This window comes from Saccopteryx leptura, chromosome 10 (assembly GCF_036850995.1).
Source record: "Saccopteryx leptura isolate mSacLep1 chromosome 10, mSacLep1_pri_phased_curated, whole genome shotgun sequence".
Classification (NCBI taxonomy): Eukaryota; Metazoa; Chordata; class Mammalia; order Chiroptera; family Emballonuridae; genus Saccopteryx; species Saccopteryx leptura.
The window spans coordinates 5,776,561-5,802,691 of NC_089512.1; the positions used below are offsets into that span (position 1 = coordinate 5,776,561).

At 60.4% G+C, this 26,131-nt stretch overlaps 1 protein-coding gene across 5 annotated transcripts in view; it reads left to right on the forward strand.

Annotated features, from left to right (window-relative positions):
• Nucleotides 1-26,131, forward strand: part of CACNA2D2 (calcium voltage-gated channel auxiliary subunit alpha2delta 2) — a 136,082-nt gene that overhangs the window by 82,027 nt on the left and 27,924 nt on the right. For all 5 annotated transcript variants that reach the window (XM_066351224.1, XM_066351225.1, XM_066351226.1 and 2 more), the window contains exon 4: nucleotides 21,098-21,157. In XM_066351224.1, the coding sequence (XP_066207321.1) occupies nucleotides 21,098-21,157 (60 nt within the window). The remainder of the gene's footprint in view (nucleotides 1-21,097; nucleotides 21,158-26,131) is intronic.

Consider the following 26,131-nt stretch of genomic DNA (forward strand, 5'->3'; position numbering starts at 1 on the left):
GAAGCTCAGCACGGAAAATACAGCTGAGCTGGGCGTTAGGAGGCAAGAAACACTCGCCCTGGCGGAGGGCAGAGAAGGGCGCTCCAGCAGAGGGATGTGACGTGCAAACACACGGAGCTGGGCGAGTGTGTCACAACCGGACATTTCTCAAGCCCATCTCATGCATTCAAGTGTCTGTGCGGCCAGATAATCATTGATTCATTTGTTTCTTCACCAAATAGTTACCAAGAACTTGCCACTAGGGCCACTGGGCTGGAGAGGGCCCAGCATCGTCCCTGCCTCAGAGAGAGCACGGTCCCCTGGGAAACTGCAGGACAGAACCGGGGAGTCCCTGAGGAGGGCGCAGGGCACTGGAGGAGTCCTGGGGAGGGGGCCGTATAGACGGACGCAGGGCACGGTGGCAGGCCTGAGCAGGGGTCGAGCCAGGACTGGGCCTTATTCGGTCAGCTTTGTTTTTAAGCGGGAGAAAGAGAAGAGACAGACAGACAGGAAGGGAAAGAGATGAGAAGCATCAACTCGTAATTGTAGCACTTTAGTTCATTGATTGCTTCTCATATGTGCCTTGACCTGGGGGTGGGGGGCTCCAGCTGAGCCAGTAAGTAACCTTAGGCTCAAGCCAGTGACCTTGGCCTTCAAGCCAGTGACCTTTAGGCTCAAGCCAACAGCCATGGGGTCATGTCTCTGATCCCATGTTCAAACTGGTGACCCACACTCAAGTGGGTGAGCCTGCACTCAAGCTGGTGACCTCAGGGTTTCAAATGTGCGTCTTCAGCATCTCAGGTCGACGCTCTCTCCACTGTGCCACCACCAGTCAGGCTGGTCAGCATTTTCCATCACTCACCAGGATTTGGCACCCAGTCAGTCTTCAGAGGCCCTCAAAGCTGAGAAGACCCTTGGTGGCCCAGTCTGCACCCTATAGATAGTGAAGCCAGGGCAGTAGGCCCAGCACTCAAGTCTCTGGGAATCCTGTCTCAAGAGTGCAGTTGTAGTGGATAAATCAAGGGTTATCTGTAGCCAGACCCAACCCTGGACTCTCACAGGACTCAGTCCTCTCTGCACAGCACCTCCTGAAGCCCAGAGGTGGAATTGCAGGACTAGGGACAGCTTTCTGTCCGGCGCTGGACCTGCCTGGGCTCCCTCAGAGTGGGCCTGTGTGCAGGAGCAGCTGGGACCTTGGGCATTTCACCGAGCCTCAGTTTACCACCACGGAGTGGCACTGTGATGACTGGCCTGCCTCCTGCTCTGGTGGTTGTGAAGATGGGAGTGCTGACTCCTGTGGCTGAGGCTCTTCCGGAGGCCTTTCTGCTGGGGGGGGGTGGGAGGGCAGACGGACAGAGGACTTCCCATCGGCCTCAGCACCACAGCAGGGCTGATGGCTGGCTTCCCCTCCTCCTCCGTGGCTCTCAAGCCATCCATCACTCACAAATTCTCTTCATTTCTAAATAAAATGATTTGCTAATTTGAGTGAGTGATCGCCGTTCGGCCGAGCCTCTTTGCAGGCCCGGGAACAGCTTGTGGGCTCCCGGAGCCCCACGCTGCCAGCCTGGTGCTGACTTGAAGGGGTTGTTTTCGATTTAAATGTGAATTGAACGAGGAGAAAAATGTTTCTCTTGGCAATTCCACAGGAGCTCGCTCTTCTGACAGATGTTGGAGTTTATTATCCCATCGGGCCGGCATTTTGTTGAGCAGAATCGCTAATTATTTCAGAGGCCGAGCCACAGCCGAGGAGGGGCGGCTGGTGGCGGGTGTGGCCCTGGGCGGCGTCTGTGGACAGGCAGACACTGGGAGGCCAGGCCCAGCCTGCCACCTTGACACTCCCCTTGCTGGGGACATTTTGGTTTTGCTGCAGAAGTGGCCTGGAGGAGGCAGGGGGGCCAGCTCTTGCCAGCATAGCTTTGACCTTGCAGTGAGGACTCTGGAAGGTCACTCGGGGTCTTGGATTGCGTGTGGGTTGTGGGTCTGTAGGTAGTGGTGAGGAAAAGTCTCCAGAGGGGGTGGTGCTCTGGCAGTGTGAGGCCGCAGTCGAGGAATGCACCCTGGCAGGGGCGTGGGCGCGAGGGGGATTGGTGCGGCCCTGTGCTGTGTTTGTGAGTCCTGAGCTATACCTGGCGTGGCTGCCTGTGTCTACGATGAGATAACAGTGGCTGAGCTGCTCGGGCCTTTGAAGTACAGCTTAGACTCATTTCTGTCCCAGTCCCCACACCGCAAGGTGAGGGAGGCCTTGAGAGACAGGTGGCCAAGGGGAATGGACTTCAGGAGCAGTGGGCCAAGGCTGTCCAGGGTGCATGTGGCCGCTTTGAGGGTGGCCCGAGTTTCAGACGGCACCACAGTGAATGGACTGGGGAGGTGAGGTTCCTGGTGGGCACGCAGCCCTGGCAGCTAGAACCCTGTCCTTTCTGTCCAGCCAGCCGAGGGACCTTATCCTCACCTGGAGCAACTTGGCACAGGGGAGCAGGGTCCCCGTGCCATCCAGCGGGCATCCCCAGATTCCTGGGAGACGGGGTCTGAGGGCCTTCTACCTCCACACAGCCCAGGTCTGACTCTGGTTCAACTCTGACCCTACAGGAACATTTTCTCCTGCAGTGTCCCTGGAGAACCAGCCCCACCTCTGCCGCCTTCCTCACCCCACCTCTCCTTCCTGAGCCTGGAGACCAGCGGCTGAAGGCCCTGACTGCCCCCCCGTCTGGTCCCAGCCAGCTCAGGATGCAGCACCTCACTCCCCGTCCCCGGGTGTCCTGCCCCCCGCCCCCTCAGTCTCCATTACCCTTCTCCACCCCCGCCACGTCCAGGCCAACCAAACCTCAGTTCCCTCATTTCACACAAAGGCAGCGGCAGCATCTGGGCAGGATTTTATAATCCTGATTAACACCCACCCCCTGGGGTCCCGGCTCTAGAATCCTGACGCAGGCTGAGACCAGCGGAGCGCAAGGCAGGGCGGGAGGGTCCACCCTGTGCCCGGTCAGGGCAGCCGGCATCCCAGTCCACCAGCTCTGGGCCCTGGAGGATGATGTGGAGCCCTGTAACCTCAGTGGCTTTGGGCCCTGAGCCCTGAGCCCTGGCAGCCATCCTAATGGGGGGCAGTAGGAGGCGGGCGAGGGGGTGCCCAGCCGCCCCCGGGCTGAGATCCTGCCAGGCATTTCTCTGACTGACCATGCATCCCTCTCTCTCCCCTGGATAAAACTCCACCGTGACATCCTTCCATTAAATGGGGCATGTTCAGAAGAGAAAATTGCTACTATTTTCCCCTTTTACTTCACTGTCATCAAAAATTGATCCCATATTGCATTCTTATTTCAAAGAGTGAGCTAAAAAAATAAAGTAAAATCCCCACTCCTCAGAGCAGCAGCTGCATCAAGCATCCCACCCCCCGCAAAAAAAAAAAAAAAAGAAAGAAAGAAGAATACTGCTTTTGGAGGGGGTGCGGAACTGCCGGCCCTTCTGGGGCTCTTGAACATTTCCGGACCCTCTGAGAGTGAGGGGGCGGGTCTCGTGTTCAGGCAGAAGGGGATTTCGATCTGGTGAAATGTGGTAGAAAATGGGGTAATTGGAGGAGGTTAATTTGGATGTAAATGCCGCGATTCGTTATCTCAATAAGAAGCCTCTCGTTTTCCAGGGAGATGGCCGTGCCTGCAGATGCCGGCCTGCCCATTGGTGGGGTGGTGGCGGCGTGGAGCAGGGCCCTGCCGCCCACCCTCAGTCAGTCTGGCCTCACGGAGCAACCAGAAGGAGGGGGGAGGCGAAGGCAGGGGTACAGGAAGGGGAAACTGAGGCTGGGGAGAGCATCGGCCTGGCACTGCCCAGAGCACTGAGGCCTCCTGACCCCCTTTCGGTGTTCCTTCCCAGGAGTCCAGCTGTTTCCTGGAAGAGGAGGAAAGGGGTGGGGTGGGGAGTACAATTGAATCAGGTTTATTCCCCAAATTCATTCAGCAAAGTACTGAGAAGCTCTTCCTGTAATAAAACATAGAATGTGAGCAATGAGGATGAGACATAAGAGTCAGGATTAGCAACCTCAGGACCAGGTCTGGCTGAGTCTCCAGGTTGACCTTGAGCCTCCTGGTAGCCAAAGGAAAAAGGGAGGCCCAGTGCTCTGTGTCCTCGTTATAAGGGATGAGACATTTAGGTCAACTCCCCACGGAAGCCAAGGCCAGCTTCCCGTGGATGGGGTTTGGGGGAGACTTGCACGATGGCACCGCTCAGCCCCTCCCACCTTTGCTAGGAGGAGGGTCTGGGAGCTGGCACTAGGGCTCCGGTTCCGACGATGTCCCTCCTCCCCACGCATCCCATCCCCATCTGTTCTTCGCCCGGGGCTACAGGCAGGAGCTGCCAGCAGGACTGGGATCTGGTTACATGGGTGCAGCCAACACAAGCTCCAGTGCTACAGGCCGGGCTCTCGGCAGCTGGACAGACTTGGGCATGGGCCTGGTTCCTCCCCCTGCCAGTTCCGTGGCCTTGGAGTACTTGACTACATGCTCTAAGCCTCCTTCTTCTGAAACATGGATAGCAGCACCGGCCTCACCCCCCTGGTTGCATTGGGTCACATGCAGACTGTGGGCCCCCGTAAGTGATAACTATAACCACGAAGGCACCTGGTAGGCAGTTGGCTGAGGACTGGCGCACAAGATTTCCTTGGTCCGAGTACGTGTCTGGCCGGGTATGGGCTGTGCCGTGACTGGGGTGGAGAGGGGTGTGCACGGAGCCGAGTGAGAGCCCCTCCTGGCACGGTGAAGGCGCCGGGGCTGAGCCATCATTCTCTGGCCGTCAGCACAGGCTGAGAACGTGTTTGCCGGAAGAAAAGCAGGGGCCCTGGGGTCACCTTTTTATTTGCTCCATTCTCGAGTGTTAATTTGGGTAAGATAACACAAAACAAAGTGATCATAGGCAGAGGGGAGGGCTGGGAGGAAGGTAAACCCACGGAGAAATTGAGGGCATGTTTGAGGAGGGGACCACTCGGCGTGAATGAGGCAGGTGGAGGCCAGCAGCGTCCACCGGGCCAGGCATGTGTGGGCAGGAGCGTGGGCCTGTGGGTCCAAGAGGCCAGGGCCCAGTGAGCCACCCACACCCAGCACAGCAGGAAGCAGCCCTGCCCCACCTGTGCCTTCAAAGGTGAGTTTGCAGCATGTCGGTGAGAAGCCACCTACCACTTGCAGCTGCATCTGAGCCCATGTTAGCATGCATGCACATACACACATGTGTTCCCATGCTGACATGTGCCCATGTTCTCATATGTGTGATTTATTGTATCTGAATTGTGTTCTCATGCTCATATGTGTGTATGTGCATACACACTCAAGTGTACACACAACCTCCTTCTCTAACCCTAAGCTCTCCACCCCCAGGATTGCAAAACTGTTGCCCACAAAGATGAAAGAGACCTCCTCCTTGCCCACCCCCTGTTAAAGCCGAAAACCCCTACTGTCCTGCTTGGCAGACCTCCCTCAGTAGAGGCTTAAGAGGCCCCAGTCACAGGGGTCCCTCCTTTGTGGAGCTCTGGGGACATCAGGCTCCAGAATGCCGGAGGTGGAGAGCCCCAGGGGTGGGCCAGACAAAGCAGTGGCTGGGTGAGACCCAGGCGGCCGGAGGCTGGAGCACCTCGGAGGGCTGAGGCTGGGCCCTCACAAGGGCGCCCGCGCAAACCTGGCTTTGTGGATCCGGGGAGGGGAGCGCCCCCAAGGGTGTGGACAAGTTCTGTGCGCAGCCTCACTGCTCCCACACCCACCCTAGGGGTACCCCACCTCTTACTGAGCTCTGGCTTTGCCACCGATGAAGTGAGATGAGGATGGCTTACGGAGGGTCCGCCTTGCTGGGCTGGCACGGAAGGATGGCCCTGGGCCTCTCCAGCCAGCTCAGGACTTGAGGTTTGCCCCTTTGGGGGCCGGGCCCGCCCTGGCGGTCTGCCCTTCCAGGCTCTTATCTCAGGCAGCGGCCTCAGATCTAGGCAGAGCAAGCACAGCTACCCCATGAGGGCCACTGGACTCAACACTGATGAGTACAAACCCACAGTAGCAGCCCAGTCCCAACCCCGATGCCATGAGCGTCCCAGGCTGAGCATGGGTGAAGAGGCTCCCGGGGACCAGAGCTCACTGGGTGACCTTGGGCAAGGCACGCAGCTACCCACCTCCTTCTGGGACCTCTCCTGCCTCCTCTGGCCTCAACCTGTGCCCTGAGAAAGGGTCAGGAACTCCAAGGCCAGCCAGGTCATGCAGTAAAGCTGAGGCTTCGTTCAGGCCCACCCGAGTGCCCTGGCCTCTGGATTCCTCTCCCAGCCTGGGGCTCCCCCGCTTCCTGCTCCACAGCCAGCCAAAGACCATTTCCTCCTCAGAGGGGGCTCAGGGTGTCTCCTGGGTGAGTCAGTGAGTGGGGAAAGGGGAGTTAGTTACACAGCCCTGGGGACAACACTCCCCTCTGCCCTCAGAGAGGTGACTGCAAACTGAGTAACCACCTCTGGGCCTCAGTTTTCCCATCTGGGGTGGGAATGGAACCTGCTTTGTAGGGGCTGCCCTAGGAATTTTAAGAACAGTTCTGGGACGTGGTGAGCACTCCGTGGGGTGGCCTGTGACAGCGGGTCTGTGGGAAGCAGACAGAGCTGGTCCAGGTCCCGCAGGTGCCCTCCCAGGTGCAGGAACATGTCACTCAGGTCCCCGCCTGATCACCTGGCCACGGTTTCTCCTCCCTGGAAAAGTCCTAGCCCTTCCCTGCTGTTCACTCTGGCCCCTTCTCCGGGCAGCCCTGGGCTCCACACGCCCCACTCCCAGGCGACATCTGACTCTCTTACCGGCCCATCCCAATAAGCCCAGGCGCCACTGGTCCCCACGTGGCAGAACTGCAGTGTTCTGTTTCTCAGTGAGGCAGCCAGGCTCCTGGGTGGGCGGTGCCATTCTCCCAGTCCACCGGGAGGAAAACTGAGGCGAGTAGAGCCGAGATCCCCTGGTCAGAGTGGATCTCAGTCTTCTGTGGAGCCGGCACTAGAGGGGGGTCTCTCCCACACGAAGTCCAACCCAGGGAGTCCTGAGCCAGCTAGGGTTCCGGGGTCCCTTCCCTGGGAGGTGGCAGGGTAGAGGACAGACCCCCCCCCAGACTCGCATCCCAGGGGAGAGGGGCTACAGTCCGATTGAGGGGGAGGGGCAGAGATAGGCAGGCGAGCGCAGCGCAGCGGCTGGCCCACCCTCCCCAGCCGGCGTCCAGGCTCTGTGGCCGTTGCTAGGCATCTGGCAGACCCAGGTGGGCTCTACCTGTCGCGAAGCAGCCGTGCAGCATGAGGCGGGCACGGGGCCCGGGCAGGAGCAAGGCTGCCTCTGCCTGCCTGCCCTCCTCTCACTTGGCAGCAGCAAGCAGAAGCCATTAGCGCCTGGCAGCCCGTGTCCCACGGCTCTTGACAAACGCCTTCAGTGTTGTCGCCAAGGCTCCAGCTGTCCCGCCGGCCGCCTTTACTCCTCGTAATAACCAAGTGTCGAGGCTGATTGCAGCAGCGGGACGCGGCCTGTGTTCAGAGCAGCTTCTACCCCGGGCGTCTCCACCTGGCAGCCCGGCTGTGCCCACTTCACTCCCCACCTTCAGGCCTTTGTCTCCCTATCGCCTCAGCCCCGGTCCCCAGCTTTGCCCCCGGGCCAGCCAGTGCCTACCTGGCTTTGTGTCCCCAGTGGGGCCCGTGCTGCTGCCACCGAAGCTGGTGGACAGTGATGGGGTGAAGCCCCCGGGCAGCCACACCCAGCAGAGTGACAGCCAGAGCGGAAGGTTTGGCTCCGATCCCCACGCTGAGGGACCTCTGCGGAGACCCCTCCTTTCTCTTAGATCTGCTTCCTCTCTCAGCCTCTCTGTCCTTGTCATTGAGATGAGAATGACGACTGGGCTTCACGGGGCTCTGAGGGGACGTGTGTGGGAAGCAAGGTGCGAAGCCCGGCGTCCTATTGGAGAGGCTTGGCCGCTCAGCCAGCAGTGCTGCCCACACAACCCCCCCCCCCACCCGGGACTGAGCAGAGAAGGCAGGTGGCTTCGGCCTCAGCTGCCCTGCCCTGCCCTGACCGGGACCGCCCCTCTCCCACAGGGAAGCCCACTTGGTCCAGCCCCGCCCACCTGGGGCAGCCCCGCCCTTTCCCCTCCGGCTGGCCTTGTCCTGCGAGTTGGGTCTGCTGTTCCCTTTTCCTAGAAACCCTCTCCTGGTGCTCAGTACTCTCCTCTCATTGTCTGCCTTCACCCCTACACGGCCTCGTGAGGTCAGGACGATTAGAAGCCTCATTTGAGAGGTTCAGAGAGAGGCGAGCGTTAGTCACGCATGTCACACTGACAGCTCCTGGCTGTCCCCCATAGGGCTCTGTCGCCACTTAATGAACGGAGTGAACTAAGCCCGCTCTCCCAGGGGCTCTGCCAGAGTGGGTGAGCGCCGCTGCCCCCTGCTGACCCGGAGGGCTTCCTTCCTGAGATACCCTGCATAAGCACAGTCAGTGTCCAGGCCAGATTTGGGCGGTCAATGGACGTGGTCTTTGGTCACTCTAGATCATTCGTTTATAAGCTCCCCAGCTTTCTGATGATGCTGGAGGTTGCTGGACAGAGAAAAGGGAAGAGTAAGCAGTCTCTGCCTGTTCATCGGCCTTTCCTCAGGGACACGGAGGTGATGGGGCCGACAGGGACGGCAGTGACCGTAAGGAGACGTGGGCGGCTTAGCCGAGGTGTCACCGTGGGGAGAAGGGTAGAGCAGTGAGGTGGTGGGTTGGGTGGAGGCAGTGTTGATAACGGAGCTGGCGGTGATGGTGGCGGCAGTGTTGACCAGAATAACGTCGGCAGTGATGGCGGGAATGATGTTAGAGTGGTGCTGAGGTGACAAGGGTCATGTTGGCCGTAGTGAGGATGGTGGTGGTGGTGGAGTAACGTTAACAGTGTTGATAGGGAGCATTGGTGGCCATGGTGGGAATGTTGATAGTGACCAGAGGGGGGTCGGTGATGGTGGTGAGAGGAGTAACATTCTCATGGTGGTGGAGGTCTTGGTGATGGTAGCATTGGAGGAGGTCACAAGGGTGGCAGGCTTCCCTGTGCAGTTTAGCTCAGGGGACAGTCCACCAGGCAGGCCTGTCCCACACATGGGCTGTGCCCTAGCGGAAGGCAGGATACAGTGGAGCTTGCTTGATTCTTTTTTTTCTTTTAACCTCCAGTGAGCACAGCCTTCTGGGTAATGAGATGCAAATTGACAGAAGACAATGAGCCAGCCTGCGGCCGGTGGGGCAGCTTTTAGAGTCAGGCTGATTGCCTCCGTGCCAATTTGCATGGCATTAGCTGTGCACGTCTGCTCCAGCGAGCTTGTGCATTTCATCAGAGGTCACCTGGACGGTTGCTTTCAACAAGGGGTGCTGACCTGTGGTCCACACCAGGGGCAAGGGCATGGCCACTTTGACCCTGACCCAGTCTCGGTGCCAGGATGTGGCCTCAGCCTGTGGGAAAGGCCTGTGGATGGGTTGGGGTCGAGGACTTCAGCCAGCAAGGCTGTGGATGAGCTAGGGTTTAGGGATCCATGCGTGGCAGATCCAGGAGATCTGGTTGACCAGTACTATGGTTCCGTCTAGGCGTGTGACATGCAAAGGCGACAAACAGGTGTCGGGCAGAAGGGAGGCCTGGCCTTGGCCTGGGATGCCTTAGTACAGGCCCAGACTCTGCCCCTAACTGGCACCATCACCTGGGTAGACCCTCTAGGTCTTGGTTCCCACACTGTACAGTGGGCGCCAGTCTCATTGTTTTTGTGTGGAAGGTGATGGTCGTCGAGCCAGGCCCTGCCTCTGGTGCACTAAGAGTGGCCAGGGCCAGTTCTCCATGTCAAGGTCACACATTGCATCCTCTGAGCAGGCCTGTTCTGCCACCCAAGGCTACCCCTGGAATCATTCCTGGGGTGGGACCCAGACGGGGCCTAGGCAACGCAGAACCCAGGTGGATGCCCAAACCACAGTGCGGATTGGCCGGCTCGCCTGTTGCTGTCCATGGTGCTGAAAGCGCGGGCCCAACCAGCCTTGAGTTCCCTGCTGAGAGAAGGTCTGGGCTCCTTCCCTGCTCACGTTGCTCCCTGAACGTGCATCCCCTGTTACCAAGTGCAGCCAAGGAAAGAACCCACGTACCCCCTAGGACAGATGACGGCGAGGCCAGGGGCTCTCTCCCTCTGTCCTCCTCCCCGAGCTGGGCCACATCCCGATGTCCCCCTTGCGCTCCCCCCGAGGTTGGGCCTAATCAGAGCTAATCAGAAAATTATGAGCTGCCTGATTACTGATTAGATTCCTAATGTTAATAGAGTCGAGAAGGACCTGTTCAGGCTGTGTTTTAGGAAAAAAATATAAAAATAACGTCATGGGAAGGGAGTGTGGTGGCTGGAGGAGGCTCGGGCTCCTCGGCTGTAGTGGGTGGGGGTGCTCCGGCTCAGCCTCCAGGTGGAGGGACACTTCACGGCCCCTCACGGTAAAGTGTCCCCCCGAGGGAAGTTTCTCCCCAGGCAGCTCTTCCTGCAGAGGCTCTGTCAGCTTCTGTGCTCAGGGCACACCAGGTGGGGTGTAAAGAACTCACTGACAGCCTGACCAGGCGGTGGCGCAGTGGATAGAGTGTAGGACTGGGACGCGGAGGATCCAGGTTCGAGATCCCCGAGGTTGCCAGCTTGAGCGCAGGCTCATCTGGTTTGAGCAAACCCACCAGCTTGGACCCAAGGTCGCTGGCTCAAGCAAGGGGTTACTTGGTCTGTTGAAAGCCCGCGGTCAAGGCACATATGAGAAAACAATCAATGAACAACTAAAGTGCCACAAGGAAAAACTGATGATTGATGCTTCTCATCTCTCTCTGTTCCTGTCTGTCCCTATCTATCCCTCTCTCTGACTCTCTCTCTGTCTCTGTAAAAAAAAAAAAAAAAAAAAAAAAAAGAACTCACTGACAGTCCACCACACGAGAACAGGGCCATGTCTGTGCCGCTCACTGGCCTACTAACGCCTAGTACAGGCGGGCACACAGTAGGTACTCGATACACATCCATTGACAGGAAAGAAGGAAGGCGCATCAACCCCTTCCCACTGGAGCTGCCACCCTCCCATCCTGCCCCTGAGCCGTGGGGGCTTACAGGCATCTGAGAAGGCTCCCTGGAGGAAGGCGTTGGAGCATGTCAGGAGACATGCATTGGGCGGGGGCCAACGCGGGGCGTGCCCACTCCCCAGGGGCCCAACTCCTGGCCGTTCTGGCCAGATGAGGGCCCCTGTCCACACCTTCACCTCTCGCTCCAACAGGGCCCCGTGGCCTTTCCTTCCAGAGCATTTTAGCCCTGACTCGGCAGCAGTCGGATGGGACCGGCAGATGACATTTTCATGGGCCCAGAGTGGGGGCTGGGGTCCCTGAGAGCAGATGTCTCCAGTTCAGACCCCTAAGACAAGCCCTCGGACTCGCGGCAGGGCACACCCAGGGGGGTCCATACGTAGCCTCACCCTTTACCTCCGCACCACCTTGGACCTCTGTACTCTGCTATCCGTGCTGCTTCTGATCTGGTCTCTGTCGTCTCCACCCTAGGGAAACCTGGGGCCTCCAAGCCAGCTGGTCCCTAAAGGCACCTCCTAATCCTCTCCTGCCCCATTGAGCATGGTAAAAGCTTGTGCCCAGCACTGGGGCTGCCCAAATCCATGAATCAAGTCCCTACCCTCAAGAGACTACATCTGGAAAGGAGCCAGAAACAACAGCAACGGGGGCAGCACAAGGGATTCTGGAGACCCAGTCTAGCAGGGGCAGCAGGCTTCCTGGAGGAGGTGGATGAGCTCATATTCCTACGGGCTGAGGAAGGGCAGGGCAGTGGGCTTAGGGCACAGCACAGACAAGGGTGGGAACATGAGCACTTAGGAGCATACAGTTCAAGCTCAGTGTGGTGGGAGAGACCAGGTGGGCAGGGCCAGGCCACACAGCGCCCCAGGGAAGGATGACAAGCGGGAAAGGGAGGGGTGGTCAGGGCTACAAAGGAGCCCGGGGTGGGGGCACAGGGGCCTCTGTGGGAGGCCTGAGGGGGTGGGGCCCAGGGCAGAGGGTCTGAAGTTGGGTTGGGGTGGGGGTGGAGGGCTCTGGAGAGGTCTGAGCTAGAAGAGAAAAGGGGACCATGGGGGTAGGAGCCTTTTATAGAGGAACAACTTCCAAGGGGTGACCTTGGAAAAGTGATGGCCCAGCTTGGGCGTGGTTGGTTGAATACAATACCCCACTGGGTCCTTGGTCCCTGCCTGGGGCAGCGCTGAGTGGGAGGCCCGGCCAGGGTGCTGGGGGCAGTGGACAGAGGCGGTGCTGAGGAGAGGGACAGTCCATTGATATGAGCAGCAGAGGGGGCCAGGTCAAGCCAAGGTCAGAGGCTGGAGAGAGAAACCAAGGGGTGGGGGAGCAGTCAGGAGGTCCCTGGGGTGAGGCTGAGGGGAGGGACAACCCAGGACCTGGGGCTGCATCTCATTTCCGGAGTCCATATCCGGCTCTCTGTCCAGAACCTTGTTCCCCGTTCCCATCCCCACAGCCCTGGGAGAATCGGGGTGACATTGGGGTCCCGATTATACAGATGAGAAACTGAGGTCCAGAGAGATTGAGCACTGCTTCCCAAATTGTGTTCTGGGCCAGTCACCAGCCCATAGGAGCTCGGGCCTCCAGCCTCTGTGCAAGGGCATTGTCTCTCACACACACACCTGCTGTGTCTCTAGAATGTGACCGAAGGCAGCGATGTGTTCTGTGGTCCGTTCAGATGGAGGACGTGTCGCCCTGCTCTACCCAGAGACTGGCCAACGGCCTTGGGCCTGGGACCCTCACCTGGATGCTATCTGCATATTTTTTAAAAGGATGAAAAGAACTTTAATGAATTATACTTGGTCATCATTCAGAGGGAGGAAAGTTGCCAAAATTGGCAGATTTATGAGAAACTCACCTGGTTCACCAGGGACTGATGAACCCGAGGAGATGGGCAGGTTCCACCCTGGGGCTGAGGGAGTACCAGCGAGGTTGGTGGGGTCTCAGCCATGTGAGTCCCCTGAGGGTCTGTCCTGGGCAGGGCAGTACTTTGGAAGGAGCCTCCGCAGCCTTGGAGTCCACCTGACCCCACCTTCAGTTCAGACTCCTCAGAGACAAAGTGTCTCCCTGTGGCTGGGCGTCAGGGCCACAGCCCAACTGTGGGCCTCTTGCTGTGTGGTTTATTGTCTTATTTCTCGTGGGGAACCTTTCACAGGTGCCCAGCGGGAGACTCAGGAGCAGCAGCAGTGACCAAGCAGGCCAGGTCCCAAAAGGAGACTGTCCCGCTGCCCCCAGCACAAGACTGTCCCGTCCCAAAGCAGCCCGATGGCAGCGGTGAACTCTCCCGAGGGTGGTCTGCTGTCCCGGTTCCTGACGTCTGCTCTGCACAGGCGTGCTGTCCTCCGCGCATGCTCTGCTCAGCCACGGAGGACCTCCTCCTCTCCCCCTGCCTTATTCACACAACACGGGGTTCCTGTCCCGTGACACGTCGGACCCACTCTCTGAATCGGCCGTGGTTCCCATTGGAAATTAATGCAGGGAAGCAGTGGGATTTGTCATCGCCTGAGTGCCACCTCTCCGCTCCTTCCTGGGAGGGGGCCCCAGAGCCCAAGGCCTTTCTACTCCTGATGTTCAAATGTCCGCTTTTGGGTAACATAGCAGTGAGAGGGGAGAGTGACCAGGGGGGCGGGGCCAGGCAGAACACCACCTCCTCGTGACCAGGGGGGCGGAGCCAGGCAGAACACCACCTCCTCGGCCGGGTGTTCTGGGAAGTCCTGTCTGGTCTGACATTCAAGCCCCTGGGACACCAGGTTCCTCGCCCATCTCCTTCTTCATCACAAGCCACCCCTCAGTTCACACTTGTCTCGGGAAATTAAAAGCCAGGCTGTCCCTGGCAGATAGGACGGAGAGGTACCCACAGGGAGCCGGCAAGCCCAGGCCCGAGGGAGAGGCGCCCCCCCCCCCCCCCCGTGCGACCACACCACAAATGAGTTATTCTTTGTTACATGTATTCTGACCTTTTTTTTTCTTTTTCAAAGAAAAAAATCCACTTTACTAATGATTTTATCAGGTTGTGGAGGGCTCATGCAGTTGGTGAGGGAAAAGGTCAGGGAGCCTGTCACCGACATCAGCCGTGCCAGCCCGTGTGCGGCCTCCCCAGCCAGGAGAGCCGGCTGGTTCCCTGCGGGCTTGGCTGCTGGGAGTGCGGTCTGGGCCTGAGTTTGTTCTCCATTGTTCCGGTGGTGGTTTTCTCTGTAAGCTGGAAGCATGGTTAATACAGAAAGGTAGTAATCGCTTCTCGGCCTTTTGGCTAAGATCAAGTGTAATACAGAAAGGTAGCTTTGATGTGTCCTGGGACAGGAGCCGAATGTGTCCAGTGTGGATGGGTACAGGAAGTGGTGAACGAAGGGACCTCGCAGGGCAGGAGGGCAAGACCGGGTGCCAGTCCTACCCAGGGGGCACTGGGGTAAGTGGTGCACTTGGGAGGAAGGCAAAGGCACCAGCATCTCCATCACCTGCCACGCACAAGTCATGAGTCCTGGTCAGCCCACTCTACCCATGCTGGGGCCCCTCTCTGTACCCCTCAGAACCCAGCAAGATGGGAGATCAGGACAGGACCTGCCCTCAGAAGGCAGTGGAGTGGTGAGTGAGGCTGTCCCCAGAGAGTTCTGAGCACATCCTATGCCACGGGTGGTAGCAGTCAGGGAGGCCGTCACTCAGGGAGCAGGCATGTGCCCAGGCCCCGCCCACAGGCTACAAGTTGTGCAGACAGGCCCGGCCTGGGATCCTCCTGATCCCTGACTGAGGTGGGACCTGCTTGGAGCAGGCGGTCGACAGAGGGACAGATGCCTGCTCAGGCCAGGGAAGCAGGAAGGGGAAACAGCAGGCCAGGACCCCCGCTCACCCGCAGGGCTGCCCCTGTTGTCAGCCCTGGGGCTCCAGCTCCCTCTTTGCTAAGCTGCATTTTGCTTCATTATTATGCAGATATTTTAATTATGCAGGTATGTTTTTAGACAGTCTTAAATATGTATATTATTTACTCATTAGACCATAACAGCTCTGGAAATTGGAAATCTGTATTTAGTATCTATCAGTGCACAGTACAGAGCTAATACAGGGCCCGCGGGCAGGGAGGGAAGCAGGGTAGCAAGGGTGGCGCTCTGGGGTGAGGCAGGGACTGCTGGGCGCCCTGGTGCCTACCGCCTCCCAGGGTCTAGACCCAGTGACACCAAGGGGGAGTTGGGCTCAAAGCAGCATCTGATCTCCTCTCCTGGGGCAGGGGAGGGGCAGATGACCCCAAGCAGCCAGGCCCCACCTGGCCAGGGGGTTCTGCCCTGGGGCGTTTGCTGTCCAGCAGGCAGGTAAACCTGCGTTTGATGCAGCCTCTACCACTTCCTCACCAGGGGCCTGGGGCGGTGGCCCCTCACCTGTGACAGGAGGGGGACTACAAGAACCCACTTCTCACGGGTCTGGCTAGGAGTGGGGTGGGGAGAGGAGGGCCAGAAAGAGGCACAGTCTTCCACCTGTCATTGGATTGACTGTGCCCGTCGATGAAACCCTGGCCAGCCCAGGGTAGGTGACGGGGACAGTGTCTGGTGTCATCTGGTCATCATGACCTTCCTTGGAACCATCCCACAGTGTTCTTGGGGCAACTGCTGGGTGCTGTGTCCTGTGCCCCATGTGTTTAGGATCTTTTATCCTAAACCTTTTATACCCTCTTGCAAGAGGGGTTAGCTAAAACTGAGACAAAAAAATAAAACCTCCTCTTCCCTCTGGGTTGCACAGAAACAAATCCTATTTGATAGGTAGTTGCTCCCGTTTCTTTTGGGCTGGGCCAACTCTGGGGGGGAGGTGGGACCCTCAGAAACGAGGAGAAGCCTGAGGGCTCCAGCTGCCCCCACACCCAAGCTGCGCCCCTCCCAGCATGCCCTGGGGCCCCGCCCTTCAGGTGTTGGTCTCTGAGGGGCACAAGCTTTGGCCCAGGTTCCTGATCACAGATCATCATCTATCTCAGCTCCATGGCAATTGAGCCACATTAAACTTATGGACATTTGAAGGTATCCGGGGAGGGGTCTGCTCCCCAGGGGAGCTCTGTCCCCAGCCAGCGCCCCACCAGTCCTCTTTCTTGCCTTCTTCTGTAAGAACAGCTTCCGGAGTTGAGGCAAATTGATTGTTAAGTGAATCTCGGATAATTGCCTCTGAAATGACCGCTGTGACTGTGATGGACTTGGCCGTGAGCAGCCCTGATGAGCAGTCCCACCATAGTTCCCTGCAATGCCTTGATCGGGACAGGGTCCCTGCAATGCCTTGATCGGGACAGGGACACCACAGGCCAGGCAGCAGCCCTGATGAACAGTCCCACCATAGTTCCCTGCAATGCCTTGATCGGGACAGGGTCCCTGCAATGCCTTGATCGGGACAGGGACACCACAGGCCAGGCAAGCCACCAGCAGCAACGCCACAGCAGCACCACCCTCCGAGGCAGCCGAGGCCTCCAGGAAATGAGGAAAAGGGGCTCAGAGAGGTTAAACCACACACCTGGGGTCCCTCAGAGCCACTCTGACCTTGATTTAGCAAACGTTTATTGTGCACCTACTACGTGCCAGGGACCAGGTTACTTGTAAACTCGACAGCTGCCAGATGCAGCCCCCACCAAGCTCAGAGCTCAAGAGAAAGCAGACAAGGTTGAGGGTCCTCTGAGTGCCATGATGACAAAGGGGCCCTGGCAGGGCTCAGGGGGTGGTCAGGAGGAGAATGACGGCTAAGCCGACACCTCAAGGGTGAGGGCGTGGCCAGGCTGGAGGAGTCCGGGAGGGAGCTGAAGGTAGGGCCTGTGGCAGGAACGCCAGAGACTGCAGGTGGCCCGAGCGCAGAGCCCGGGCAGGGAGCCGGTTCCAGGAGCAGAAATGCTCAGCGTCAGGACTGGGTAGAGAGCACATCTCCCCAGACAGGCAGGAGCCTGGACGTGGGACCGACTGTGGCCCCACCTCTGCCCCTGCCCTGCTGGGAGTCTTGGTAGGTTGTCCCCTCACCTCTGGGCCTCCATCTCCTTACCTGTCCCGCCTGCCCCCAGGCCGTGAGGAGGACCCAGGAGAGGCGGGAGGAGAGCTGGGGGGGGGGGGTGAACCTTGGGGTGGGGAGGGGCGTGCACCCTGACTACTGTGAGCTCGGTACAGGTAGGACCCACGGCTCTGAGCGCCTGCCGAGGGGAGCGGAGCGGAGCCCGCGGACTGGGCAAGGGCCAAAGGAAGCTGCCAGAGGAGGTGACCAGGCCGAGAGGGCCGAGACGGCGGGGAGCCCGTCCCAGGCAGAAAGAGTGGGTGACAGACAGAGCAGGCCCAGAGGTGGGCAAGAGCCTTGGCCCTTGGAGCCAGTGAGAGGAACCTCGCGGGACCGTTCCCTGTGGGCAGATTCTGGGGATTGAAACGAGGGGGTGCCGAGAACCGACCCACTCTCTGAGTGGGTACAGTTGCTATCTCCAATTGACACCCAGGAAAGTGAGGGCAGGAAAAGCCACTTGCGTAAGGAAGGCAGGATGTGAACCCAGGCCGGGGCTGCAAGGGCCCAGAGCCCAGGCACCAACCCCGACTCGGGGCCCCTCAGGTGTGCCCGTGGGTGCTGGCGGCCCTCCCACCCTATCTATCATCGTGGCGCCCGACCAGACACAGGCCGCCGCAGCCCGCCCGCTCCTCCGCCATTCAGCTGCCGGGCCCCTCCTCCCGCTCCGCCGGGCCTGTGTGTTTAGCAGTTCCCACACGTTCAGCGCCCAGGGATGGACTGATTGATCTGTAACACCGAAAAAATAATAATGGCTTGATCGTTACTGAGGATTAAAAGTAATCCTTTCACTGTGGCTATTGCGACTCCGTTCTTCGCCAGTCAGCAGGCTGACCCGGGCCCTTGAGCTCGCCAGACTCCGAGAATTCAAGGAGGCTGAGGGCTGGAGGCCTCGCTGCCTGGCGCTCCCTGCCCTTGGCTGCTAGGCCGGAGGGTCCCCGGTCAGAGCTGAGCCCCCTGCCTGGCGCTCCCTGCCCTTGGCTGCTAGGCCAAGGGGGCTGAGGGGCTGCCGCCTCTCGGTCCTGGGCCGGAGGGTCCCCGGTCAGAGCTGAGCCCCCTGCCTGGCGCTCCCTGCCCTTGGCTGCCGCCTCTCGGTCCTGGGCCGGAGGGTCCCCGGTCAGAGCTGAGCCCCCTGCCTGGCGCTCCCTGCCCTTGGCTGCTAGTCCAAGGAGGCTGAGGGGCTGCCGCCTCTCGGTCCTGGGCCGGAGGGTCCCCGGTCAGAGCTGAGCCCCAGAGGCTGAGGAAGGGGGCATGCAGCATCCGCCCTGGGCTCCCTGCTGCCTCAGGGGCTGCTCCTGGGGCTTCTCCTCCCCTCAGCCAGGACCCAGGACCGAGAGGCGGCAGCCCCTCAGCCCCCTTGGCCTAGCAGCCAAGGGCAGGGAGCGCCAGGCAGGGGGCTCAGCTCTGACCGGGGACCCTCCGGCCTAGCAGCCAAGGGCAGGGAGCGCCAGGCAGCGAGGCCTCCATCCCTGGGCCAGGCCGGCACTGAGCTTGCATAATAGGTGCTCAGTTAAGGTCGTGACAACTGTTGTTAACCAGACAGGTCACACAGAAGGGCACTACAGGCTGTAACTGAGGGGCCCCACCCATCCTGGGGGGGTGGAGGAGGGTTAGGCAGAAAGGAGGCCCCAGGATGGAAGGGAGGGGCAGGAGGTGGGGGCACGTGGACCCTTGGAGGGGGCTCAAGAAAACTTTGCCTTTTATATGACATGCAGAGCCTAGGGAGCTGCTGCTGATTTAGGGGCAGGTGGCAGTCCCATGATCAGGGCCACGTTTCAAAGGCTTCAGCTACCATGAGAGTAGTTGAGGAAGGGCAAGGGAGCCTGAGGGAGGACGGGGCCTGGACTGGGCTGTCGGCAGGTGGTTTGAGTGATGGGGGGGGATGTAGGAGACAGCGGCTTCCAGGGGTCTCGTGCCACACAGGGATGGTGTGAGCACCGGTGGGCACGAGCGTCACCCCAGGAGGGTGTCCAGGAGCTCAGGACAGGCCAGAACTGGAGGCAGAACAGAGGAGGTCTCTGGGAACAGAGAGGCCTATGGTCCCTGAAGCCAGATAAGGGGGGTGGGGCCTCGTGGGGCCCACCCAAGCAGGCACTGCAGTAGCAGATGGGCAGAGGACCGAACCTGCAAACAAGACTGGGTGTGGGGGGTAGCAGGAGAGGGAAGCGGAGGCCAGGAAGGGCTCCATATTGTGAAGTGAGGGGGTTTGACTTCAAGAGGGACTTTCCTGCCTGGCCCTCGGGACCCCTGGCCTCATAGCCCTCCCAGCAGGAGGGACGTGGCTCTGGATAGCCTCAGAGAATGGTGGCTGCACCTCTGCGAGGAGTCCCACCTGCCCCGCACTGCTCCACTCTGGGAGGGAGGAAGAGCTGCCCCCATGTCCTGACTCCACCTGCCCCGCACTGCTCCACTCTGGGAGGGAGGAAGAGCTGCCCCCATGTCCTGACTCCCGTTTCCCCCTGCGAGAAGTCCCACCTGCCCCGCACTGCTCCACTCTGGGAGGGAGGAAGAGCTGCCCCCATGTCCTGACTCCACCTGCCCTGCACTGCTTCACTCTGGGAGGGAGGAGGAGCTGCCCCCATGTCCTGACTCCACCTGCCCCGCACTGCTCCACTCTGGGAGGGAGGAAGAGCTGCCCCCATGTCCTGACTCCACCTGCCCCGCACTGCTCCACTCTGGGAGGGAGGAAGAGCTGCCCCCATGTCCTGACTCCACCTGCCCCGCATTGTTCCGCTCTGGGAGGGAGGAAGAGCTGCCCCCATGTCCTGACTCCCACCTGCCCCGCACTGCTCCACTCTGGGAGGGAGGAAGAGCTGCCCCCATGTCCTGACTCCCACCTGCCCCGCACTGCTCCACTCTGGGAGGGAGGAAGAGCTGCCCCCATGTCCTGACTCCACCTGCCCCGCACTGCTCCACTCTGGGAGGGAGGAAGAGCTGCCCCCATGTCCTGACTCCACCTGCCCCGCACTGCTCCACTCTGGGAGGGAGGAAGAGCTGCCCCCATGTCCTGACTCCCGTTTCCCCCTGCGAGGCAGCTGCCAGGCTTTCTGAGAGTCCCCCCTCCAGGGCCCACATGCCAGGAGGCGGGATGTGACTGTTCCACCCGTGGAATGGAATGGGGTCAGGATCGGGGACCAGAGCCCCTCTCCCTGCAAGAGCTGCTTTGTCCCTCACTAGGCATTGTGGGTTCCATGGAGTGTCCCTTCTGACCTTGGTCATGGGCTGGGCGGGGCAAACGTAGTGATGAGGACCAGGCTCAGGGCCCCAGCTCAACCCAGACTCACCCCGTGACCTTGGGCAGCCTGCTCACCATCTCCATACCTGGCTACCCTCACCTGAAGAGGGCGTGTCAGGCACGCTGTGAACAGTGACTGGTACATATGATATGTCACTGGCCTGGGGGAGGGCTTGTCATAAAGTTGGTGACTGGTTCGTAGTGCTGGTCATCATTAACAGGACTTCAGTTCATTCAGCTCTATGGGAGGCCCCCGGGGGCCATCTTTAGGGGTGCTAAGACTTCATAGAGGGACAGGGTGCGTGGAAGTGCAAAATAAGAACCTCAGGGTCTGAGTACTTCCTCCAGGAAGCCTTCCCTGACATCCCAAGTTTCCACAATGCTGGACACCTCAGCTATTCCTGCGCTGGCTGTTCTACCTGGTTATATGTCTGTTTCTGTCTCTAGACTGTGAGAGGGCAGGGTGGGGGCTGCCATATCTCCACACGTCACCACAGTGTGGTGCCAAGCATGCCGGGTGACAAGGCGTGGGATGGGCGGACATAGCTGTGCTCACAGGCCCATGGGCCTCAATGGAGGAGGCGGCAGGAACCAGCCCCAAATGACGGCCCAGCCTCGTGTGGACAGAAGGCCTGGAGACCCCTGCTGGGAAGGTGCTCAGGAAGCCAGGACAGGGACCGTGGCCGTGGGCCTGGGTGGACAGAGGGGAGGCGATGGGCCCTGAACAAACTGGGGCCAAGGTGCGTCAGCAGGGCCCTCGGCCGCTTTCGCCAGTTCAGCCTCGGCTGGGCAGGGCCTTCCTCAGCCTCTGACCTCCCTGTGCTCTGTCCCCAGAGGCTGGCCGATGCTGCAGAGAACTTCCAGAAAGCCCATCGCTGGCAGGACAACATCAAGGTAAGAACTGCAGTGCCCTCCCCAGCCCCTGGCGCCTGCCCACCAGCCAGGCTGGGTGTGAACGGGGGGAGGCTGCCCAGGCCCGCCGGAGGGGCACCGAGGGCCCTGCAGAGTGGAGCAGGAACCCCTTGGCACTGGGACACGGGTGTAGACATGAACCTGTGATTCTACCCCTGTGAGCAGCCAGGCTGGGTGTGAACGGGGGGGAGGCTGCCCAGGCCCGCCGGAGGGGCACCGAGGGCCCTGCAGAGTGGAGCAGGAACCCCTTGGCACTGGGACACGGGTGTAGACATGAACCTGTGATTCTACCCCTGTGAGCAGACAGGCTGCTCCAAGGTGATGCTCCTCAAACTGGGGGTCACCCTGGTGGTTAGGGAGGTGCCCAGAGCCCTGGAACAGCCCCCGGGGCAAAGAAGCCTCTTGACTCCCAGACTTCTCTGACTTGAACACACTGGCCTGGGAGAGACGCTGGGAGAAGGGGCCCCTGACCCCTTCCCAGGACTTCCCTGAGCAGCAGCCTGTCTTCCCGGAGGTCCTCGGGCTGGGACCGGGGGCCAGGCCACCAAAGCCACCAAAGTCCCCTTCCACCGGTGGAGCCCAGCCGGAGCTCAGGCTCGGGGCTGGGGGGGGGGGGGGAGGGTGAGAAGCTGCTAGCGGGACTCTCTGTGAGGGTGGAAGGGCCCAGAATGTGGGGGCGGGAAGGGAAGCCTCACTGACCCCGGCCTCAGATGCAAGTGGCCCTCATAAATTCAGGTAGCCGTGTGGCTGGGGCTCGATGCACCTGCACCCTTTCTGTCCAGCCAGGGTCACAGCAGGCCAGGAGACTGAGGCGGGGTTCCTCCCAGACTCGGGGAACCCCCAGTGCCTAGGATGAGGGAACCCTCGGGGGCCAGACCAGCGGGCATGGCTCATGTGTCCTTCCACAGCTGCTCGGGCTTCTGGGCCATGCCTCCTGGGGGTCTCGCTGCTAAGCTCTGGACGAGGCACCGGGAGCTGCCCCTTGGGACCCGTAAGGAGGTGGGAGTGGCGCAGACCCTTAACTCACGTCTGCCCCGGGCCTGGTCCTTCTGGGAGGCAGGTGGAACCATTGCCCTGCACCAGTGCTTTGACCTGCCTGAGGTGGCCTGAGGTGGCATAGACTCGTGGCCAGGGTATCAGGTGACAGGGGGTTCACACCTATGATCCAGGCCCTCTAAACCTGTGCCTCCACCTCATCCCCACCGCCCCCCAGGCCGCCCGGAGCCCCAACCCACCTTGCCGACAACATGGCATTCTTCCTTTGCTGCTTGGTGGGTGCTGGGTGCTACCCTCAGGGGTAAGGGTGACAAATGGTATTTTACAGTCAGCACGTAAATGAGCTAATGACTCCCTGGACCACCCTTTTCCACTGCCATTAGCCATCACTGGCGCCCTCTCCTTCCTTGGTCAGAAATATGCAGGCAGCAGCTACTTGCACTCACCTGCCACTCAGAACCCGGCCCCGCCCACAACAACCCCACCCCGCCCACAAATAACCCTGCCCTGGCCAGGCGGACCCTGAGCCTGAGCTCACGGCCCTGGAATCCTGTTGTCCCTGCCTCTCTTACCAGCCTCACTCCCCCTACCCCTCCTCCGAAAGGCCCCAGCCACACCGAAAGCCTCGCTCTGGGCCCGTTCCTGACCTCTCCACCTGAGTGCCTCTGTTCTCCTGAGGGCCCAGCTCCTCGCCCCTTCCCAGGGAGGCTGGTCCCAGCCCCCCAGCCCCCCAGCCCCGCCTCTGGGCGCTTGGCACCCTCAGCCCCTGCCCCAGCCCTTCCTTTGCCCCCGACATACCTGCTTCCTCGCCTCCCTGCCCGGCACAGGTGTGCAGAGTGAAGCGATCAGGGAAGAGAAAATGAAAGGACCCGTCCTCGGCCTGGCTTTCTGTCTCTCTCTCTCAGAAAATGGTCCCCAAACCTGTGTTCTCTTCCTGACTCCGCAGAACACCCCAAATTTCCAAGGGTCATCCTGCCAGGCCCCTGACCCCTGGGTCTCAGCTACTCCCTGAGGCAGGAACAGCTTACCCCAGGCCAGAGTGGACACCCAGGGGGCCTGTGAGGAAGGCAGGCCAAGGTCTGCAGGGCACCCGGAGGGCGCCGGGACAGGTGACGCCTGAGGACCCGCTCCCCACACACTGGGTCACAGTCCCTGTGCATCCCAGTAAGGCGGTCATCCTCTCAGGCTTCCATGTCCCCACCTGGCAAAGGACTGGCTTGTGGTGTTGCTGCTTGTCAGCTCAGACGCAGCGTGTGGAAGGGTGGGTCCTTCACACACGTCAAGCCATATAGATGCCAAGTCAGCGATGGTGTGGGTGCATCTCTGGCCACACTCGCTCATGGGCCCTGGGCTCCTGGCTCGAGATGAGGCAAGAGTAGGCTCTGGCTGGTCCTCTCCCCCCAGCTGGACCTGAGATGTGCCCCCACCCGCCATGGGTGTGAACACAGGGCCCTGGGCACACTTTGCCCGCTGCTCACCGCATCCTACCTCCAGTCCACCAGTGTGCCTGTCTGTCCCACCAGTCTCTGGGGCAGGGTGGCGCTGCAGTCGCCCCTTCCCAACTGTTAGGCTGAAAGGCATTAATTAGAGCTAATGGCAGACATTCGCTGACACACTACCAGCCCTGCCTGGGCCGCCAGGGAGACCTGGCCCAGGCTGCCACAGGACTGGAGGCTAGGGAAAGGAGAGTGTTTCTGTCCCTTGCAGACACACCACCCGCCCTTGAAACCATGTCCTTCCCAATGACCTTCAGGAAGTGGCAGATAAGGAACCATGTTCCTCCATAGCACTCGGGAGGGCACCGGCCTGTGCCACAAGCCCAGTGTCAAACTCGGGCCCTTACAGAAGTGGGCCTTCCTCCAGGAATGCTTGTGCCTCCTCCTTCAGAGGGTAGCCCCTCTCCCTCCTCCTCTCAGACGGGGCCCAGTGTGGGCTGCCCCAGGCCAGTGGCCCGGGGGCTTGGCTGTCTGCCCCTCACAGCTCATGCAGGCCAGGAGCAGTGAGTCTGACCTAGTGCTGCCCATCACCTGTCCATGTGCCAGCTGGGTGCCCTGTGGGCAGAGCAACCAGGAGCAGCTGGGAATCGGTCTTCATGCCTCTGAGAGGGGAGGGTGGCACCTGGCAGTTCTGGGCACTGAGGAGAGGCCTGGCCCGTGGGGATCAGACTGGAACCTACTGCACGATCATGAGGGTGTGGCCTTCCCGTGTCAACAGCACACAGTAGGTCTGCCTGTTGACCTCTGGGAAACAGACACTGGTGTACCCACATCCACACACACACACACTCTGTCAACACCAGCCTGGGGACTGAGGGTTCCTAGAGTCCGGGTCAGCGGTGGGGGAGAGCAGAAGGAGGAGGAGATGTCTGGATGTGAAGGCCTCCTGCTCCCCTCCCTGGTCTCAGGTCACAGTCCCACACTCCTCGCCGCGGCAGGGGCAGGGAACCTGGAGTCACAGCCCCTGGACACTGGAGAAACCGTGGCCCTTGTTAGCAGGCAGCAGCACCTGCCACAGCCCTGCAGACAGACAGCAGGTACACCGGTGCCCGTTAACACTGAGGGTAGATGAAGATGGCCCAAATATCGGACACTCTACCCAGAGCCAGCAACTCACTGTGTCAGTGTTATCTGCCATTGAAACGTCACCAGAAAGAAACAGAGCCGGGCGTGGGTGGGGGAGGCAGGTGAGGCCATTGACACCAGAGCCTCAATACCAACACCAGGATCTGTAGGAGACACAGCCCTGCCCTGGGAGTCTGATGGAGGAAGCACTCCCACCCCAGGGAGTCTGATGGGGGAGACGCAGCCCTGCCCTGGGAGTCTGATGGAGGAAGCACTCCCACCCCAGGGAGTCTGATGGGGGAGACACAGCCCTGCCCTGGGAGTCTGGTGGAGGAAGCACTCCCACCCCAGGGAGTCTGATGGAGGAAGCACTCCCACCCCAGGGAGTCAGATGGAGGAAGCACTCCCACCCCAGGGAGTCTGATGGAGGAAGCACTCCCACCCCAGGGAGTCTGATGGAGGAAGCACTCCCACCCCAGGGAGTCTGATGGGGGAGACGCAGCCCTGCCCTGGGAGTCTGATGGAGGAAGCACTCCCACCCCAGGGAGTCTGATGGGGGAGACGTAGCCCTGCCCTGGGAGTCTGATGGAGGAAGCATTCCCACCCCAGGGAGTCTGATGGAGGAAGCACTCCCATCCCAGGGAGTCTGATGGGGGAGACCAGCCCTGCCCTGGGAGTCTGATGGAGGAAGCACTCCCACCCCAGGGAGTCTGATGGAGGAAGCACTCCCACCCCAGGGAGTCTGATGGAGGAAGCACTCCCATCCCAGGGAGTCTGATGGGGGAGACGCAGCCCTGCCCTGGGAGTCAGATGGAGGAAGCACTCCCACCCCAGGGAGTCTGATGGGGGAGACGCAGCCCTGCCCTGGGAGTCAGATGGAGGAAGCACTCCCACCCCAGGGAGTCTGATGGGGGAGACCAGCCCTGCCCTGGGACTCAGATGGAGAGGTAGTTCTGCCTGGGAACCTAAAGATAAGGCTCTGAAGGCTGGGCCATGTTAGAGGAGCCGGCTGGACAGGACAGGTGGCCTCCCTGGCCCGAGGTCTGCCCCCACCATCAGGCTGGCTGCCCGTCTCTCTGCCAAGTCGGTGACAGACGGCTCTCTCAGAAAACAGTCCTCTTGGCTGAGTTGAGCTGGCAGTGAGCCAGGGCAGGAAGGCTGAGCCGTCCTCCCTGATGTAGCCGGGTAATGGGCCTGGCCCTGCACAGAGGCCTGGTGGGCCCGTCCGTGGCAGTCGGGCACGGCCCAGCCATGGCGTCCGCCTCCCACGGCACCGAACTGCTCTTCCCCAGGCCCACCCCATGCTCACACCCTCGCCCACCGGCCAGCTCCCCTCACGCCCTCTCCTGGGCTCAGCTTCAGCTAAGGAGAATATATGTGTCATCTATACAAGGGCCAT